This window comes from Ahaetulla prasina, chromosome 5 (assembly GCF_028640845.1).
Source record: "Ahaetulla prasina isolate Xishuangbanna chromosome 5, ASM2864084v1, whole genome shotgun sequence".
NCBI classification, from domain to species: Eukaryota; Metazoa; Chordata; class Lepidosauria; order Squamata; family Colubridae; genus Ahaetulla; species Ahaetulla prasina.
This window is the reverse complement of record NC_080543.1, coordinates 82,081,488-82,101,645: the sequence shown is the minus strand read 5'-3', so window position 1 is coordinate 82,101,645 and position 20,158 is coordinate 82,081,488. Positions and strand designations below refer to the sequence as shown.

Here is a 20,158-nt window from a genome sequence, read left to right as displayed (position 1 = left end):
GGGGGATGGTCCAGCAAGCTGCAGAGCATGAGAGCAGACTGAGTACAAACACCACTTTATCCTGGTCAGTGGAGAAGTCCTCCATTCTCAAGCTGATAAAAAGCTGGCATTGTCCCATAAAAGCAGGAAACATGGCTTGAGTACCATCAAACTTGTCTGGCACAGCAATATGACCTCTTCTATGGGGAGGGGGAGAAGCTGGAGCTTGGAGCTGAGCCATCTGTGCAGATAACAAAGCTACTTGCAGCTGAAGCTGCGCGTTCATGGCATGGAGCTCCTCCATTGAGAGGTTTGTTGATAATTATCCTCGTGGGCTGGAAAACAAACTGTTGTGACCCAGGCCCAAGTAGGTAGTAGGAAACTCAGTCAGTGAAAAAACAAACAAACTTTATTCAAACAGCTGAGAATTACTTCATTCCCAGCGTAGTTCAACTAAATTAAAGAAATTCCTCCCAACATAAATTCCTCAGTCCTATCGCAAACCTTGGTCTAATTAGGCAAACTGCCAAATGCCTTTTTTGGCAAACGTTCAGAAGTCACAGATACAAAAATAAATGCAAGACGAAGACAAAGAAGAAGATGAAGCTACCAACATTGTTTTCCGGCAAAGCCCAAATGCCGTTGCTGGTCTGTTTTAAGCTTTATGGGAGGGACCAATCATCTCTTGGCCCTACTCCTGAGTTGTCCTCTTTGCTTGAGCTGCTCTTGCCTTCTGGCAGCTCTTCTTATGCATGTATTAGGAACAGGCTCCTCCTGTTCCTCTGCCTCACTACTATTAGTCTCTGGAGGCTCTGGAGTCTGCACCTCACTTCCCGATGGCCCTGGTCCCACCTCAGCCTCATCGCTGTCCGACTCCATTGCCAGCTCTGCAGGCTGCTGGTGGACCACAACAGTATCCAAACGACCAAAAAAATAAAATATTTAGGAATATGGTTAACAAATAAAGGCTCATCGATTAAAGAAGATAACTATGATAAATATTACAGATAAAGAAGGATTTGGAAATTTGGAAAAAATTACAATTATCGCTCTTAGGAAAAATAGTATCAATTAAAATGAACATATTACCTCGAATATTATTCTTGTTCCAAGTAGTACCCATAAAACTAGGGGGGAAATTCTTTAAAGACCTAAATAAATTAATAGCAAACTTTATTTGGCAGGAAAATAAATCAAGAATTAAAATACAATCATTACAAGATAGTAGGGAAAGTGAGGTTTTGGACTCCCAGGTTGGGAAATTTATTATAAAGCTACAGCACTTATTTGGATTAAAGACTGGATGGAATTAAGAAATAAAAGAATTCTAACCTTAGAGGGGCACGATTTACAGAGAGGGTGGGAAGGAAAGAATAGACAATACAGATGCTTTCAGAGACACCTAATTAGAGATGCATTACTACAAACATGGCAAGGGATAAAAAAGAATCATTATGATAAAATCCCAGAATGGATATCTACAATGGAGGCGCAAATTTATTTGATATTCTGGACATTAGCAAAATTAAAAGATACAAGGATTTATTAAATAGTCAAGGCGAATTGAAATCACAGCAAGAATTAAAAGAACAGGGTACAGACATTGATTAGTGGCCTTACATGCAAATACAATCAAGTCATAAGACAGATTTAACACAATACGGATTCCAAAGAGAAACACACAAATTAGATAAAATTCTTCAAGGCACAGAAGATAAATTGATTTTAAAAAATTATAATTATTTATTAAGATAGAAATTAGAAGAGGAGGTAGTCAAAGAAAATATGATAATCTGGGCAAATTTTTTTGGATATAACATTGAATTAGATAAATGGGAGAAAATATGCAATAAACACTACAAACTGACAATGTCTATACCCTATAAAGAAAATATATATAAAATGTTCTATAGGTGGCATTTGCCACCAGCAAGACTGGCTAAGATGTTTCCCAATACCTCATCAACATGTTGGAAATGCACAGAAATGCAAACAACGAAGGGGAATATACTACCACATGTGGTGGACATGCCCCAAAGCAAAACAGTATTGGAGTAAGATTAAATTACAATTAGAAGAAATAACATATTGAGATAAAACCGGAAACATTTTTATTAGGAATACTCCCAGGGTCTTATGAAAAAAAAATACAATATTTAATCATCCATATTATCACAGTAGCAAGAATAATATACACACAGAAATGGAAAAACAGTAACATAATGACCGAAGATAATTTGATTAGAAAAGTCTTGTAATGTGCAGAAATGGATAAACTTACAAAGGAGATACAAGAAAAAGAGGAAACAGAATATTATATAGTGTGGGAAAAATGGTACAAATGGCTAGAGGAGAGAGGAGAGGCAAGGAAAGATCAAATAAAGAAGATATAGAAGTAGAAATGTAACAACAAATAAGAGGAAGCAGAAAAAATGTAGTTTATAAAAATGAAATTGGGTACGCTGTTATTTATATGTATATATGTACATAAATTAATATTAGACTTGTATGTATAAAGGATACATTGAAATAAGGGAGAAAAAATGGACACATTTTCACTACCGGTTCTGTGAGTGTGGCTTAATTGGTGGACGTGATTTGATAACTGGGTGGGCATGGCTTTGTGGTCAGATGACTGGGTGGGCGTGGCCAAGTCGACGTCACTTCTTTGCCCTTTTTTGACCTACAAAAAGAAGATATACCAATTATTTCATGCAATCAATACTTAAATAATAATACACAAAAGAGTAACAGGTACACAAATACTTACAGAAGAGCAATAAAAGTTTTGTCTTCAATGACACTTTTTGCACCAATGATAATAATGACCTGCAAGGAGATATAACATGATATACAAATTTAACCATTTAATAGGTAAATAAGAATAACAGAGGTACACAAAACAATAAAAAACAATAAAAGAGGTACTTAAATACTTACATAAAACTGTTAGTCGTCTTTAGCTTTGAGATGTTTCCACATAGCTATTTCAGTGGCACTCTCCTCACTTCTACTTTTCTTGCACTTGACGCACGGGTCGTTGGCTGAGCGATGGTGTTCTCTGAATCATTTTTTCACTGCAGGAATAGGGTCCCATTTTGAAAGAGGTAGTCCAGTAACGCTGATGGTCATGAAGTTGGTTAGATTGGAAATGGCTAGGCAACTTTTGCTTTCTGAACATATCAGGTTCATTTTCAAAAAAACCCTTTCCGCTTCTGCAGAACTCACTGCAATTGTTCTGACAATATCTTTTGCTTTTTTGATACTGTCAGGAATTGCATACCTCTTCGAATCTTTCAAGACATTCTCCACAAAATCTCTATAGTTGTTGATGTCAATTTTTTAGTTAAAAATGTCACTAAATGTGCACTGTTGTTCTTCAGCTGCTGCCCATGGAATGACTATTTCCTCAAAATCTCAGTTCTCTGGCACCAAAAACTGTAGAAACTGTAGTCTATTTGTGGTGTCTTGCAGTTGGTTCCCAGTTTTTAAATGCTCACAGTCCATCAGTCGTTTCTGCAAATTTTTGTTGATACTTTGTAAAAGACTTTCTCGATGAAGACCAACAAATCAATCGTTTTCTATGAATTTTATATTCCTGAAGGTTTCTGAGGTAATTAGTCCTTCAACTTTTCTTTCGTATGGGCCCTTTCCCATATGATCAATAAATGCCTTTATTGATCTTCTCACCAGTTTTTTAGCTTTTATTATGTCCCTATTGTTTGCTTGCAGTATATTTGAAAGAAGTGAAATTTATTCCAAAATATCTATCATCAACACCAAATCATTTAAGAAATGTTTATTTTCTAGACGAGCAGCCATACCTGAGTATTTTGCATTCGCATGAAAATATTGATGTAGCACAGGATAAGCACGCCACACAGCTATGGTTGCCCTTAAACTACAGGCAGCCCATCTTGGCCCAAAAACTCGACCAATCCTTATGATGTTAATTTCAAGTTCTTTTTTTTATTGAAAAAGTTTTTGAAAACAAACAAACATTTTTCCCCCTTTTTCCCCCCTCCCCTCCCTCAGAACCCCCATCTCCCCCCCCCCGGCTTCTCGGTCAATCACAAGGTATTATTACACATAAACCAAACATAGACTAAGATTTTCCCTTCCAATCCAATTAGCCTCATCCGTGTCTTTTCATTTCCTAACCTCCCCCATAACATTCTAAAATAATACATCCTAATTATTCAAAGGCAAGCTGATATCTCTTAATCTGATACCTATTTTGTAAATAATCAATCCATTTTTTCCATTCAATTAAATATCTTTCCTGCGTATTGTCTTTCAAAAAGGCTGAGATTTTTGCCACCTCAGCCAAGTTGATAACTTTCAATATCCATTCTTCTATTGTAGGTAATTCTTTTTTCTTCCAATATTGTCCAATCAGCAGCCTTGCTGTTATTAAGTTCAAGATCAATTTAGTCTCAGTTACTGTACAATCCGTTATAATTCCCAAAAGGAAAAATTGCGGCAGGAACTTTATCTTCTTCTTCAAGACATTTTGAATAATTCACCAAATTCTTATCCAAAAGGCCTTAATTTTCTTCCAAGTCCAAATCTACCAAATATGAAAATATGTAGCATCATCACACTCACATCTCCAACATTTTGCTTGGATATCAGGATACATACATGATAATTTTTTGGGATCTAAATGCCATCTATAAAACATCTTATAAAAATTTTCCCTTAGATTCTGTGCTTGTGTAAACTTAACATTTCTAACCCAGATTTTCTCCCATGTTGCCAACATTATTGGTTGCTGAATATTCTGTGCTCATTTTATCATACAGTCCTTTACCAAATTCTTTTCCAAATCTATTTCAAGCAACACATTATACAATCTCTTTATGTGCTCCTGGGTCTGATTTCTAATTTGCTTTATTAAATTTTCCTCCTTTTGCATTATACCAATTTTTTGATCTTCTTTCCATCTAGCGCTTAGTTGCCCATATTGAAACCAAGTATATTTCCTCCCTTCTTCATTTAATACCTGTAAAGATTTTAATTGCAAGCTACCTCTTTCAGCATACAAGAATTCTTTATAAGTAATCATTTCCTGTTTCTGTTCAATATTTATATTCTCTATTGCGTGTCTCGGGCTTGCCCATATAGGAATCTTATAGTCTAGTTTGTAAGAATATTTTTTCCAGACACGTAAAAGAGCACTTCTCAACACATGATTCTTAAAAGCCCTATCCACTTTTTTTTTCATAAAATAAATATGCATGCCATCCATATAATAAGTCATAACCTTCTATATTCAAAATTCTTTCCTCTGTTAAATTAAACCAATCACTTATTACTGAAAGGGCTACTGCTTCATAATATAATTTAAAATTAGGCATTTTTAGGCCTCCTCTTTCCCGTGAGTCCTGAATTATTTTCATTTTAACCCTTGCCTTTTTACCTTGCCATATAAATTTATTAATCCCAATCTGCCATTCTTCCAAATTTCTATCTTTCTTGATTATTGATATCATCTGGAACAGAAACAAAAATCTAGGTAACACATTCATTTTAATAGCTGCTATCCTCCCCAATAATGATAGCTGCAATTTTTTCCAAGCATTCATGTCTTTCTGAACTTTTTGCCATAGCAAGTCATAATTGTTCTTATACAGTTTCCTGTTCGATGAGCTAATATAAACCCCTAAGTATTTAACCTTTTTTACCATCTCAAATCCTGTTATTTTCTCTAGTTTTTGTTTCTGTTGTTTAGACATATTTTTAATTATCACTTTTGTTTTATTCTGATTTATTTTGAATCCTGATACCTTTCCGTATTTATCAATTGTTTCCAACAGAGATATACTTGAATGTATAGGATTTGTTAAAGTAACCACTAAGTCGTCTGTAAAAGCTCTAACTTTATACTCATATTGTCTAATTTTAATTCCCTCTATCTTCTTTAATTCTCATATTTTATCCAATAATGGTTCCAAAGTTAAAACAAACAGTAGTGGTGATAAAGGACATCCCTGTCTCGTTCCTTTCGCAATCTTAATAACTTCTGTCAAACTACCATTTATTATAATCTGAGCTGTTTGCTCTCCATAAATCGCTTTAATTATTCTAACAAAGCAGTCTCCAAATTACATTTTCTCTATTAATTTAAATAAAAAATCCCAATACAATCGATCAAAGGCCTTCTCCGCATCCAAAAAAATAAGTGCTGCTGAACTATTCTTCTTTTCCAAATATTCCAATATATTAATAATCTGTCTAACATTATTCCTCATCTGCCTCCCTTTTATAAATCCAGATTAATCAGTATGAATTCTTTGTTGTAAAACTAACATTAATCTATTCACTATTATTTTAACAAAAATCTTGTAGTCATTATTTAAAAGTGAGATCGGCTTATAATTCCCGGGTTTAGAACAATCTTGTTCCTCTTTTGGTATCAGTGAAATAAAGGATGTTTTCCACGATGGGGATATTCCCCCTCCTAATTGTATCTGATTACATAATTCTTTAAGTGGACCTAGTATTTCATCCTGTAACTTTTTGTAATAACTTGCTGTAAGTCCATCTGTACCGGGGTTTTTACCCATTTTTTTTTTTATTGAAAGAGTTTTAAAAAAACAAAAACATTTTCCCCCCTTTTTTCCCCCTCCCTCCCAAAAAAAAACAAAACACCCCCCTCCCTCCCCCACCCCCCGGCTTCCCGGGTCAATCACAAGGTAAAGTTATACATAAACCAAACATAGAATAAAATTTTCCCTTCCAATCCAAATAACCACATCCAAAGCTTTTCGTCTCCCAACCCCCTCCCCATTACATAAAATAACTTTCTAATTATTCAAAGGCAATCTGATATTTCTTAATCTGATATCTGTTTTGTAGATAATCAATCCATTTCTCCCATTCAATTAAATATCTTTCCTGCGTATTGTCTTTTAAAAACGCTGAGATTTTAGCCATCTCAGCCAAATTAATAACTTTCAATATCCATTCTTCTATTGTAGGTATCTCTTCTTTCTTCCAGTATTGTCCAATCAACAGTCTTGCTGCTGTTATTAAGTTCAAAATCAATTTAGTCTCAATCCCTGTACAATCCATTATAATTCCCAAAAGGAAAAATTGTGGCAGGAACTTTATCTTCTTCTTCAGTACATTTTGAATAATCCACCAAATTCTTATCCAAAAGACCTTAATTTTCTTGCAGGTCCACCAAATATGAAAATATGTAGCATCATCACAATCACACCTCCAACATTTCGCTTGGATATTAGGATACATACATGATAATTTTTTGGGATCTAAATGCCATCTATAAAACATCTTATAAAATTTTCCTTAAATTCTGTGCTTGTGTAAACTTAACATTTCTAACCCAGATTTTCTCCCATGTTTCCAACATTATTGGTTCCTGAATATTCTGTGCCCATTTTATCATACAATCCTTTACCAAATCCTTTTCCGAATCTATTTCAAGCAACACATTATACAATCTCTTTATATGCTCCTGGGTCTGATTTCTAATTTGCTTTATTAAATTTTCCTCCTTTGCATTATACCAATTTTTGATCTTCTTTCCATCTAGCACTTATTTGCCCATATTGAAACCAAGTATAATTCCTCCTTCTTCATTTAATACCTGTAATGATTTTAATTGCAATCTACCTCCTTCAGCATACAAAAGTTCTTTATATGTAATCATTTCCTGTTTCTGTTCTATATTTATATTCTCTATTGCATGTCTAGGGCTCGCCATATAGGAATCTTGTAATCTAATTTATAGGAATATTTATTCCAGACCATAAAGGGCACTTCTCAACACATGATTCTTAAAAGCCCTATCCACTTTTTTCCATAAAATAAATCGCATGCCATCCATATAACAAGTCATAACCTTCTATATTCAAAATTCTTTCCTCTGTTAAGTTAAACCAGTCACTTATTACTGAAAGGGTTACTGCTTCATAATATAGTTTAAAGTTAGGCATTCTTAAACCACCTCTTTCCTTAAATTCTGTGCTTGTGTAAACTTAACATTTCTAACCCAGATTTTCTCCCATGTTTCCAACATTATTGGTTCCTGAATATTCTGTGCCCATTTTATCATACAATCCTTTACCAAATCCTTTTCCGAATCTATTTCAAGCAACACATTATACAATCTCTTTATATGCTCCTGGGTCTGATTTCTAATTTGCTTTATTAAATTTTCCTCCTTTGCATTATACCAATTTTTGATCTTCTTTCCATCTAGCACTTATTTGCCCATATTGAAACCAAGTATAATTCCTCCTTCTTCATTTTAATACCTGTAATGATTTTAATTGCAATCTACCTCCTTCAGCATACAAAAGTTCTTTATATGTAATCATTTCCTGTTTCTGTTCTATATTTATATTCTCTATTGCATGTCTAGGGCTCGCCCATATAGGAATCTTGTAATCTAATTTATAGGAATATTTATTCCAGACCATAAAGGGCACTTCTCAACACATGATTCTTAAAAGCCCTATCCACTTTTTTCCATAAAATAAATCGCATGCCAACCATATAACAAGTCATAACCTTCTATATTCAAAATTCTTTCCTCTGTTAAGTTAAACCAGTCACTTATTACTGAAAGGGTTACTGCTTCATAATATAGTTTAAAGTTAGGCATTCTTAAACCACCTCTTTCCCGTGAATCCTGTATTATTTTCATTTTAACCTCGCCTTTTACCCTGCCATATAAATTTATTAATCCCACTCTGCCAATCTTCCAAATTTTTATCCTTTTAATTATAGGTATCATCTGGAACAGAAACAAAATCTAGGTAACACATTCATTTTAATAGCCGCAATCCTTCCCAATAGGGATAACTGCAATTTCTTCCAGCCACTCATATCATTCTGAACTTTTTGCCATAGCAAGTCATAATTATTCTTATAAAGTTTCTTGTTCGATGAGCTAATATAGACCCCTAAATATTTAACCTTTTACTACCTCAAATCCTGTCATTTCCTCTAGTTTTTGTTTCTGTTGTATAGACATATTTTTAATTATCACTTTTGTTTTATTCTGATTTATTTTAAATCCTGATACCTTTCCATATTTATCAATTACTTCCAACAAAAATCTACTTGAATTTATAGGATTCGTTAACGTAACCATTACATCATCTGCAAAAGCTCTAACTTTGTACTCATATTGTCTAATCTTAATTCCCTCTATTTTCATTAATTCTCGTATTTTATCTAATAATGGTTCCAGAGTCAAAACAAACAATAATGGTGATAAGGGACATCCCTGTCTTGTTCCTTTCGCAATCTTAATAACTTGTCAAACTACCATTTACTATAATCTGTGCTGTTTGCTCTCCATAAATCGCTTTAATTATTCTAATAAAACAGTCTCCAAATTGCATTTTCTCTATTAATTTAAATAAAAAATCCCAATGCAATCGATCAAAGGCTTTCTCTGCATCCAAAAAAATAAGTGCAGCTTGAAGTATTCTTCTTTTCCAAATATTCCAATATATTAATAATCTGTCTAACATTATTCCTCATCTGCCTCCCTTTTATAAAACCAGATTGATCAGTATGAATTCTTTGTTGTAAAACTAACATTAATCTATTTGCTATTATTTTTACAAAAATCTTATAATCATTATTTAAAAGTGAAATCGGCCTATAGTTACCAGGTTTAGAGCAGTCTTGCTCCTCTTTTGGTATCAGTGAAATAAAAGATGTTTTCCATGACGGGGGTATTCCCACTCCTAATTGTATCTGATTAAATAATTCTTTAAGTGGGCCTAATATTTCATCCTGTGTTTTTTTATAATAAGTTGCTGTAAGACCATCTGTACCAGGGGTTTTCCCCATTTTTAATTGTTTAATTGCCTCCACTATTTCTCCAGTAGCTATCGCGGTTCAGCTCCTCCTCTGTTCTAATGTTAGAATATTAACCTTATAATCTTTCAAATAATCATAAATGTCCCTATTCAATATTTTGTCTTTGTATAGTGCAGTATAAAATTCTGAGAATGCCTTTTAATTTTATCCTGTTGGTATATCTCTTTACCTTTATATTCTATTTTTGTATGACACGTGCTTTCTGTTTCTTCCTTAAATTATATGCCAACCATCTCCCAGGTTTATTTTGCATTACAAAAGGTATTATGTTTAGCATATTGTATATTGCCACCTGGTCTGCCATTAACATATTAAATTGACTCTGTATTTTTATAGCCTCTTAAGTTTATGATCTTGTGGGTTTTGAATTAATAACTGTTGCTTCCTTTGAATTTCTTCTTCCAAATATTGCCTTTGTTTATTATTCCTTTGCCTGTTGTCCAAGTAAATCAATATCCTCTAATAAACGCTTTGCTCGCTCACAGTTCCTATAGGTGTCCCTTTGTACATATTAAAATCAAAAATTCTTTTAACTGTTTCTTACAATAAGTTACATTATCCTCATATCTAAACAGATTTTCATTCAACCTCCATGTTCTACCACCTTTTTTCCCTTGTAATAATTCCATCCATACTGGGCTATGGTCAGTTAAACACCTCGGAAATATCTTCGTTTTCTTCACCCTAGAAAGCAAGTCATTAGAAATTAAAATAAAATCAATGCGTGAAAAAGATTGATGCCTATCAGAAAAAAAAGTAAAATCTCTCTCATCTGGATTCCGTAACCTCCATATATCTCTAAACTCAAAGTCTTCCATCATTTCAAAAGGATTTTAATTTTGCATGTATAGGTATCTTCTTGGAGGTTCTCTTATCCCTTCTTGTATCAATTACTCCATTCCAGTCTCCTAATAAAATAAACGAACTATAATCCCAGAGGGTCAACCTCTCATGTAACATTTTGTAAAACTTTTCTTGTTGCTGATTAGGTGCATAAATACCTATCAACAAAGTCTTTTTTGCATCTATCACCAGTTCAATAGCAATAAATCTTCCTTGAATATCTGCCTCAATTAGCTTAGCTGGTATATCCTTCCTGATATATACAATTCCATGCTTCTTTTCCAAAGCTGATGCAACAAAATGGTTACCCAATTTTGAATTAATTAAATATTTTGGTCTGATAATTTTATATGTGTCTTGCAAACAAATCACATCATTTTAATTGTTTCAAGTAGTGAAATATTTTCCTTCTTTTCTGAGCTGAATTCAAGCCATTAACATTCCATGACAAGATTCTATTTGCCATTACTTGGCCTCCTGAAGCTTTGAAGCAGACAACGGAAGCTCCTCCTCTTCCTAGCTCCTCCCACAGCTATAATGGGATCCTGACTTTACTTTGAGACTGTTGCTCTCACGCTTAAGGGCCCTCTCACCCTTTGCTCTTGTGGTTCCTCTAATACTGGCAGCAATAAAGGCTCTTGGATCACCACACCTTCTTGAGTCTCTTGAAGTTTTTCTATCACTTCTATTTCGACTTTCAAAACTGTAGAAAGAAAATCCTTTGCCTTTAAAACAGTGTCAATTCTATATCTCCTTCCTTGATAGAAGGTGTCCAACTGGCACCTCCCATCTGAATTGAATCTGATGTTTTTTAAGTTCTTGTGTAAAAAAAGCAAATTCCTTCCTGTCTCTTAACATCTTTGAAGGAATCTCTTTCAACACCTTCAACTCCTGTTCTCCAATTTTTAAAGTTGTCTGATATGAAACTTGCAGAATCTGATTTCTCATAGTCCTTTTCACAAAATAAACCACAATGTCCCGAGGAAGCTTTCTCTGTCTTGCAATCCAGGAATTAACTCTATATATTTTATCAATTTGGTAAGCTACCTCTTGGGGGTCCACTTCAATAAATTCAGCCAATGCTTCTGATATAATTTTTCTTAAGTCTTCTCCACGCCTTCTGCATACCACAATTCTAAGAGCTCCTTCCATAAGTTTATATTGTAATATCACAACCTGATCTTCATTTTCATCCACTTTTTTCTGAACACCTTTGATTTTGTCTTCTAAATGCTTATTTGACTGAGAGATCTGTTGCATTTCCACTTCCAATCCTTCAATTTTTTTACTCAGTCCTTGAACTGCCATAAGAATATCTTCTCTATTTTTGCATTAAAATTCTCCATCATCTCTTTTGCCTATCTTCAGAAAGTTTTAATTGTTCTTTCAATATTTCCTCAAGACTTGGTTCAGATCCCTTCTTCCAGAAGGCTTTAAAGGTTTAGCTGCCATTCTGTCTTCAAAAGAATCAGGAATTCAAACTTAATAACTCTCCTTCCTCCTTTCAGTATAAAAACTCCGCTTGTAACAATCCACAAGTAACGCTGCTTCATCGTACTAAAAATTTTACTTTCACTTTTAGACGCCATTTTAAAAGTCAATTAATCAAAGACAAAGAAAGGTTTCAAGTTTCAAAAGGAGTCGGTACTTGCTGATTCTGCATCAAAGATCGAACGCTTGTGAAATTCCCGTCTGCTTGGAATATCAATCAATTTAATAAGTCCTCTAGAGCAGAAGCGACATTCCTCTCCTTTTCCCTGATAAAAACAGGGGCGTGCTGAAGTTGGAAGGAGTGGAATTCGGTGGGGTCATAAATCCAGGAAAATTCGCTCTTGAGAGCAAACCCCATGTCAGACCTGCCACTCTTCCACAATTCTGATAACCTCTTTCACCCAGAGATTATGCTAAGCTCAGTGAACAGTGATTTATTTTCTGTTTCACTGACTTTTACAATCTTCTAACACTGAGTGCTCTGTTAGAGCACCCAGCAGGAGGGTGACGTCACTGGAGCCTCCGGGTTTTTACCCATTTTTAATTGTTTAATTGCCTCCACTATTTCTCCAGTAGCTATCGGCTGATTCAACTCTTCCCTTTGTTCTAATGTTAGAGTATTAACCTTATAATCTTTCAAATAATCATAAATGTCCCTATTCAGTATTTTATCTTTAGCATATAAAGTAGTGTAAAATTCTGAGAAGGCCTTTTTAATTTTGTCCTGTTGATATATCTCTTTACCTTTATATTCTATTTTTTCTATGATGCGTGCTTTCTGTTTTTTCCTTAAGTTATATGCCAGCCACCTCCCAGGTTTATTTGCATTACAAAAGGTATTATGTTTAGCATATTGTATATTTGTTGCCACCTGGTCTGCCATTAACATATTAAATTGACTCTGTAATATCCTTATAGCCTCTTTAAGTTTCTGGTCTTGTGGGTTTTGTATTAATAATTGTTATTTCTTTTGAATTTCTTCTTCCAAGTACCTACACTGCCTTTGTTTATTATTCCTCTGCCTATTGTCCAAATATATCAATATACCTCTAATAAAAGCTTTACTCGCATCCCAAACAGTTCCTATCGGTGTCCCCCCTTTATAAAGGTGTCCCCTTTAATTTCAAGTTCTTTATTTCATCAAGTTCAATTCGGTTTTTATTGGATTGCTGGAAAATGGAGCATATCTTATCAATAAAATTTTTTAAATGATTTACTTGCTTTATTTCCTTTATGGCAAAACAAGTTGGAGGCAATGGTTCAAGCAGTGCCATATGATGATATTTGGAATTCTTTTGCTATTCTGGTGCTCACTCCAGATTTTCTCCCAAGCATAATGCTGGCACCATCAGAGCAGAACGCTATTAAATTTTTTGATAGTAATCCCGGATAAATCCAACCTTATGTAAACTTTCAAAAACTGCAGAACCTATCGTCTCTGCATCTTGTTTCTTCAATTCAACCAGCTCAACAAAAATTGGGTCTTCTGAGTCCTCAACTTTTTAGAAAAGTATCAGAACTAGTTTGCAGGATACTGTTGAGGCTTCATCAATGATCAGACATATTTTCAGATTCCGTGCAATGATGCTGGAAAACATTTGGGTTTTAATTTCATTTGCAACGCATTCAACTATTTTGACAACTGTTGGTCTTGAATGCAATCCTACTCCCAGATCTACTCCATTTTCAATTTTCAATTCTATCAATTCCTCTATGTTTGAAATTGGTCTGCATGCTTTTGCCAGGCTGTAAACAGTTTTGAACATTTTAGAAGTGGTGGCAAATTGCCTTTCAGAAATCTTGTCCATTGCTTTTGTTTATGGCTTCCTGCTCAGCTTGTTTCACATTGTCTCTACAAATGGTGTGTGATTTCACTACAAAATGTTCTCTCTTTTTCTTCCGTAGAGACTCCTGGTGCACTTCCTTGTTTTTCCCAGCTGGTTCAATCTTGAAAAGCTTCCACTCTTTGGACACATGAATACCGCTTTCCATTGTGAAGCCATGTTTCGCACAGTATTTACAACCTAGTTTCTTGTTTGAAACTTCCAACCTGACATACTTCTCTTGGAAGTAGCTGTACTGTTGCATGGTCCAGCAGTCTGGAAGAATACTTCCAATTTCAGGTGCGGTGGGTGACTCTTATACTTGATTTGCTGCTTTTCTCAGGTGGTGGCGCTTGTGGCACTGAGGATGGTTTTTGTTCCACTTCTGCTGGTTGTTGTTCAAGTCTGTTGCCTTTTCATCCTTCCTGTTAAATGCAGCAGCTACTGCAAAAAGAAAAAAACAAGCAGGAAACTCACACAGCCACAAAAAGCCCAAAAACTAACTTTCACACTTTACCCACACAAAATGCCACACACAGTTTTGTGAGATTGTGTGTGTTTGTGTAGTTAGAGTGAAATACTAAAGAAACATACCAAATCTCAGAAAGCTGCACAAATATTTTATTTTATTATTTTATTTTTAGATAAAATCAGCTATATTTAAAACCTCCTAAGCTATAAATGAAAAAAAAAAACCTCTAAAAACACCCCCAATTAACTATTTTTTTAAAGCTCCACCCAAAATAAAAAAAACTTACCCAGTTAAAGGGACAGGGCTGACAGATTCAGTTGCTCACCAATGAGATTGATTGCAGGCAGGCAGATTCAGTTACTAGCAGATACAATTGATTGCAGGGATTGCAGCAAGTAAAGGAAGGCAGGCGTTGCAACCAGCAGCTCGGGATTCAGTCCGAAGAATGAAGATAAGCAAGCCGGAGGCTGGGTGGGGGAAGGAAGGTGGGAGGTTAGGTAGGCCAGGCAGGCAAGCACAGGTACCCGGGGTTTGGCGGGGTAGCACGTGGCCTGCAAATGATCCCCGGCGGTTGTGTGAACTACACGAGCCCAATGGATTGGGGGGGGTGGCATGCTAGGCTGCAACCGGTGATGCTTACCTTTTTCAGCGAGTAGCAGTCGGTGAGGCATCCGAGCAAGGCGAGGCAAGGCAAGGTCTGAGCAGCCAGGCGTTGGCGAACGTCTGGGCGAAGTAGCTAGGCCATGTAGAATGGGAAACTTATATAGGCCAGGGGTGGGGTGGGTGGGCCGGAAGCACCAAGTTATGGGAAAAGTGACTGGTGGAAGTCTAAGTGCCGAGTGACAGGAAAAAGCCAGAAAGAAGCAACAAATGGCCAAACAGGCAAGCAGGTAACTGGGTGATTGGGGGAGCATGAGCGGGGGGGTAGGGATTTTTGCTATCGGTTCTCTGAACCACCCACCGCAATCGCTACCGTATTGGCTGATCCAGTCCGAACTGGGAGCATTTCATCCCTGGTTTAAAAGCTCTAACCTATTGCAGGGCTAGCCTGACAACTGGCCATGTTGTGACCCAGGTTCCCGGACTCGGACTCCTGGAGGAGGAGGATTCAGAGAGTGAGGAGGAGGAACTGCTAAGGCCTGCTTCCCCTGGGCCCTCTCCCTCCCTGGCACCCACCCAGGAGGAGGAGGAGGGGCTGGCAAGGCCTGATTCCCCCGGGCCTTCTTCTGATTTGGCAACGCCCAAGAACAATCTTGGCTTGATGCAAGACTGCACAGACGTGACAGGCGCGCGCAGCAGAGGAGGTGTTGGGACAAGGTCAAAGAATGATGAGTCACGGAGTGACACCCACAGGGGCTATAAAGCAGGAGGCGGAACTTCCTGGCTTTTTATCTTGGACAAAGCAGTTAATTTGCGCGGGCAAACTGTTTCAATGGAGGGAAGAATATATTTGTGAGTGACTCTTGCCTTATCTATAATTTCCTAGTTATCTCCAGAGACTTGGCAGGCGTGTGGGTAGACGTGGCCAGAACATCTCTGTGCCCGAAGGAATCCAGCCAAATGTAAATAAACTTGAAAAGAAGGCCTTTGACTGACTTTTTGTTGGGAGTATTGGGAGAGGGAAACAGAACAGGCCATGTGGTTTGTAAATATTTCATCTACTCCTTGAGGGAGGGGATGTTAGGCTTCTGTGTGGGTAGTTCTAGCTTGGAGGTGAATTCTTGCCCTTGAGCCAGCTGGAAAGGGGTGACCCCTGTGCTGCTGTGTACAGAGTTATTGTAAGCTACTTCAGCAAATGATAAGAGGTCAGTCCAATTGTTTTGTTGTTAGTTTATAAAACATCTTAAATATTGTTCTAATACCCCATTCATGTGTTCAACCCCGTCATTCATCTGGGGGTGATGAGGTGCTTAATCACTGGGCGGTGCCTAATAGATTTTAAAAAGCCCACCAAAATTTGGAAGTGAATTCAAAACCCCTGTCAGAAACAATCCTTTGGGGAGCACCATGAAGGCGATAAATGTGCACTAGAAATATTTTGGCTAGTGCTTTAGCTGTTGGGATCTTTTGGCAAGGTATAAAATGGACTTGTTTTGAAAAAAGGTCTGTGACAACCCAAATAACCATGTTTCCCATGCTTTCAGGAAGTTCCACAATAAAATCCATGGAAATCTCTCTCAAGGGTGCTGAAGGTTCTGCTACAGTTTGTAAGAGTCCCCTGGATTTCCACTAGTGTCTCTTAGCAGTTGCACACGTAAGGCAACTAGCAACATAGCTCTCAATGTCTTTTTTAAGAGTTGGCCACCAAAATTGTCTTTTGATGAGATGTAGGGTTTTGACAAATCCAAAATGTCTGGCTAGTTTGGAAACATGGCATTGTTTCATTAGGTCCAGTCTCAGGCTGGCAGGGACATAAAGTTTGTCTCCTACCCAGGCTAAATTTAAGCAAGCAGTTGTTTTTGTGTGCTTGGAACCAGTTCTTAAGGAGTGCCTCCTTAAATCCTTGAGCCATTGTGTTGTCGGCAGGCGGTTTCCCTTTTGCCTGTGCTCAGGTGATTACTTTTGCTGCTAGCTAGGGTGTTTGGAGCAAAGGTTTAACGACCTTAAACTTTTTGCTGTTGTATTGGGGTTTTCTGGATAGGGTGTTGGCTAGGAGGTTCCCCACCCCACCCCCAGGAGATATCTGAATGTAAATCAAAATATTTAAAATATTGTGCCCAACGTACTTGTTTGGGGAAAAGTTTTCTGGTGGAAGTTTTTGAATGGCACTCTGCCGTGTGATGCCCCTCCTTTCCACACTTAAAGCAACTTGGTGCCCTCAGTGCTAAAGTGGATTGGGGCTTGAACAGCTCCCTTTTTTCCTGGGGTGGGGATCTGCTCCAAACTCTGCCTGTGTGGTGCTGGTTTCAGATCATGTTGATTCAGTTTCTCCAGGGCCTCCATCATGAGCCGTTTGACCACTCATGCAGGCAGTTAGGGGCCCACCGGCTGGACAGGCAGTGTATAAATCATCATTTAGTCCATCTTTGAACCAGCACACTAATATGTCTTCTGGCCAGTCCACTCAGCCAGCCAAGTCATGGAATTCCTTGGTGTATTCAGCAACCTTACTTTACAACTGTAATGCTGTCACAGGCTTTGTGGTCAGTGAGGGGTCTCCAAATCAGTGCCACAGGGCTGTCATGAATCGATTGAAGTTTCGTAGCTCTGGGGCATTGGGGTTGTGGAGGGTTACTATCCATCTGGCAGCTGCCCCTTCCAGGGCTAGGGTGACAACTCAAACTCGCGATCCCTGGGTTGGAAAGTTTCGCCCGTACTCCTGCATGTAGGTGAGGACTTGGGCCAGGAAGAAGCCCAACTTCTGGGGGTCTCCATTGAATTTCACCCCTGGGGGGGGTTCCTCTCCAACTGGAGTTCCCTCGGCTGGCCGGGGGTGACTGTCTGGGCTGGGGCAGTGAGTGGCTGGATCCCTGGTGTGGCTATTGCTCCAGTGGCGGTGGCTTCATTGGCTGCAGCTGGGTCCAGGGTGACAGTTCGGGTGCCATCCACAGCTGGTGGTTTGCCCACTCTCCTCCATTGGCAGCCTGGGTCATCTCGGATGTTAAGTTTCTCCAGGGCCTCCATCATGAGCTAATTGACTGTCATCTCAGTCGGTCATCCCCCAGTGGTTCCTCAATCAGCTTGTTCTGTTTGCCTCTCCCAATACTCCCAACAAAGAGTCAGTTAAAGGCCTCCTTTTCAAATTTATTTACATAAATGGCTGGATTAGGCTGGATTCCTCTGGCACAGAGTTGTTCTGCCCACGTATACCCACGCGCCTGCAAAGTCTCTGGAGATAACTATGAAATTATAGATAAGGACAGAGTTACTTACGAATATATTCTTTCCTCCATTGAAACAATTTGCCCACACAAATTCACTACTTTGTCCAAGACAAAAAGCCAGGAAATTCCGCCTCCTGCTTTATAGTCCCTGTGACTCATCCGTGACTCATCATTCTTTGACTTTGTCCCAACGCCTCCTCTGCTGCGCACGCCGGTCACGTCTGCGCAGTCTTGCATCAAGCCAAGATTGTTCTTGGGGCGTTGCCAAATCAGAAGAAGGCCCGGGAAATCAGGCCTTATCGGCCCCTCCTCCTCCTCCTCCTCCTCTTGGGTGGGTGCCAGGGAGGGAGAGAGACAAGGGGAAGCAGGCCTTACCAGTTCCTCCTCACTTTCTGAATCATCGTCCTCCAGGAGTCCGAGTCCGGGAACCTGGGTCACAACAAAGCTCTTTCTGGTCAGATAGGGACTCCAGTTCCATTTTCCATCCTGGTTTCAGCTACCATGGATGAGGGTGATTCCCCTGGTTCTTCCATCCCAGCTGTCCCTTTTCTCCACACCAATCGACCATCGGGGCTTCCTGGAGCTCTCTAGGACAGTTTCGATGTCCTCAATGGGGCATATGGAGCCAGTGTCAGGCTGGGCAGTGATAGTAGTTTCTCCCCAGCATTTGGCCTCCCCCTGCTCACTGCTCTGTTTGGACATGGTTTGCAGGGTCCCCTCGGTAGAGTAGAAAAGTTTTTCCTCTCCAGGTTGACCACATTTGTAGAGCCTGCTTTATGTAAGGTCCAGCCTCTCCCCCTTATTCAAGAAAGTGAAGACTCTTGAAACTTGGCATTTCAAAAGGAACCTTCTATTGAAAAAGGGTAATACCAGGATAGAATCAAAGCAGGCTCTGAGGTTCCTCAGGCCATACAACTAGGATAAAGGAAATTAGGAACCCTTCCCAACAGTCCAATGTGGATTCAGCCAATCCGCAGATGTGGAGATGTTATTGTACTGGCCACTCTGAGAAAGAGATAAGACGACTTTCTCATGGCCATCTTCCAGCATTGCAGTCCACATGGCCCACCCTCCCCTTACATTCCCCAAGAGGTGTGTAATTGCCAGTCACAAGAATGCAAGGCAGGATATAGGATACATAGAAAGGAAAATAGAAAGCAAATGTTTCAAGAACCAAAGTCCCCACTTCCTCTGAAGAATGGCAGATACACGGATCTGACACATGTCTTTGTTCATCCTGAGCCTTTGCTTTCCTGACTTCATCTTTGCAGATTCTGGCTATCTGCTGATATTCTGCCTTAGTTAAGAGAGAAATCTCTGTGGTTCTTTCTTTACTAACAAACTACGGGTAATCCTGAACTTACAACAATGACTGTTTGAAGTTGCAGAGGCACTAAAAAATGTCTTAAAATTGTTCTTCACACTTACAATCATGGGACCAAAGTATGGCAACCAGCATGCATTTATGACAGTTGCAGCATCCCCGGCTCATTGACCACCATTTTCAATCTTTCCAGCTGTTTTCCCCCATGCAAAATCAATGGGGAAAGCCATTTTAACTTAAAAACCAAATGATTCACTTGACAACTGCAACAACTGTGGCAAAAAAAGGTCATTCAATTGGGCATGATTCACTTAACAATCATCTTACTTAACAATGGAAATTCTGGGAAATTTCCTAGTTTAGTAAATGGGCACCTTGTCAGTCAACAAGAGTGCTAGTTTACCACTAGCTTATCAGTATTTAGGAGCTGAGGACTTGGCAGCACAAGGAAACAATAACCAATGGCCATCAACACACCAATCAATCAGTAGGAAGGCACCACGTAAGTAGGCCTCACAGAATCGCCCAAAGCACA

The 20,158-nt window shown here is 38.2% G+C and overlaps 1 protein-coding gene and 1 long non-coding RNA gene across 2 annotated transcripts in view; both read right to left on the bottom strand.

Moving 5' to 3' along the window:
- Positions 1–947: 947 nt before the first annotated feature.
- LOC131199751 (uncharacterized) lies at positions 948–3,937 on the bottom strand. The gene is made up of 3 exons (XR_009155403.1): positions 2,920–3,937; positions 2,750–2,808; positions 948–2,662 (listed from the first exon to the last, which is right to left on the bottom strand). It is a non-coding gene; the product is annotated as an uncharacterized LOC131199751 (long non-coding RNA).
- Positions 3,938–12,410: 8,473 nt separating this feature from the next.
- The window catches only part of PHKA2 (phosphorylase kinase regulatory subunit alpha 2), a 361,986-nt gene continuing 354,238 nt past the window's right edge, over positions 12,411–20,158 (bottom strand). Inside the window, exon 28 of the mRNA XM_058186861.1 lies at positions 12,411–14,447. Within this exon, the coding sequence (XP_058042844.1) occupies positions 14,320–14,447 (128 nt within the window). The 3' untranslated portion in view covers positions 12,411–14,319. The remainder of the gene's footprint in view (positions 14,448–20,158) is intronic.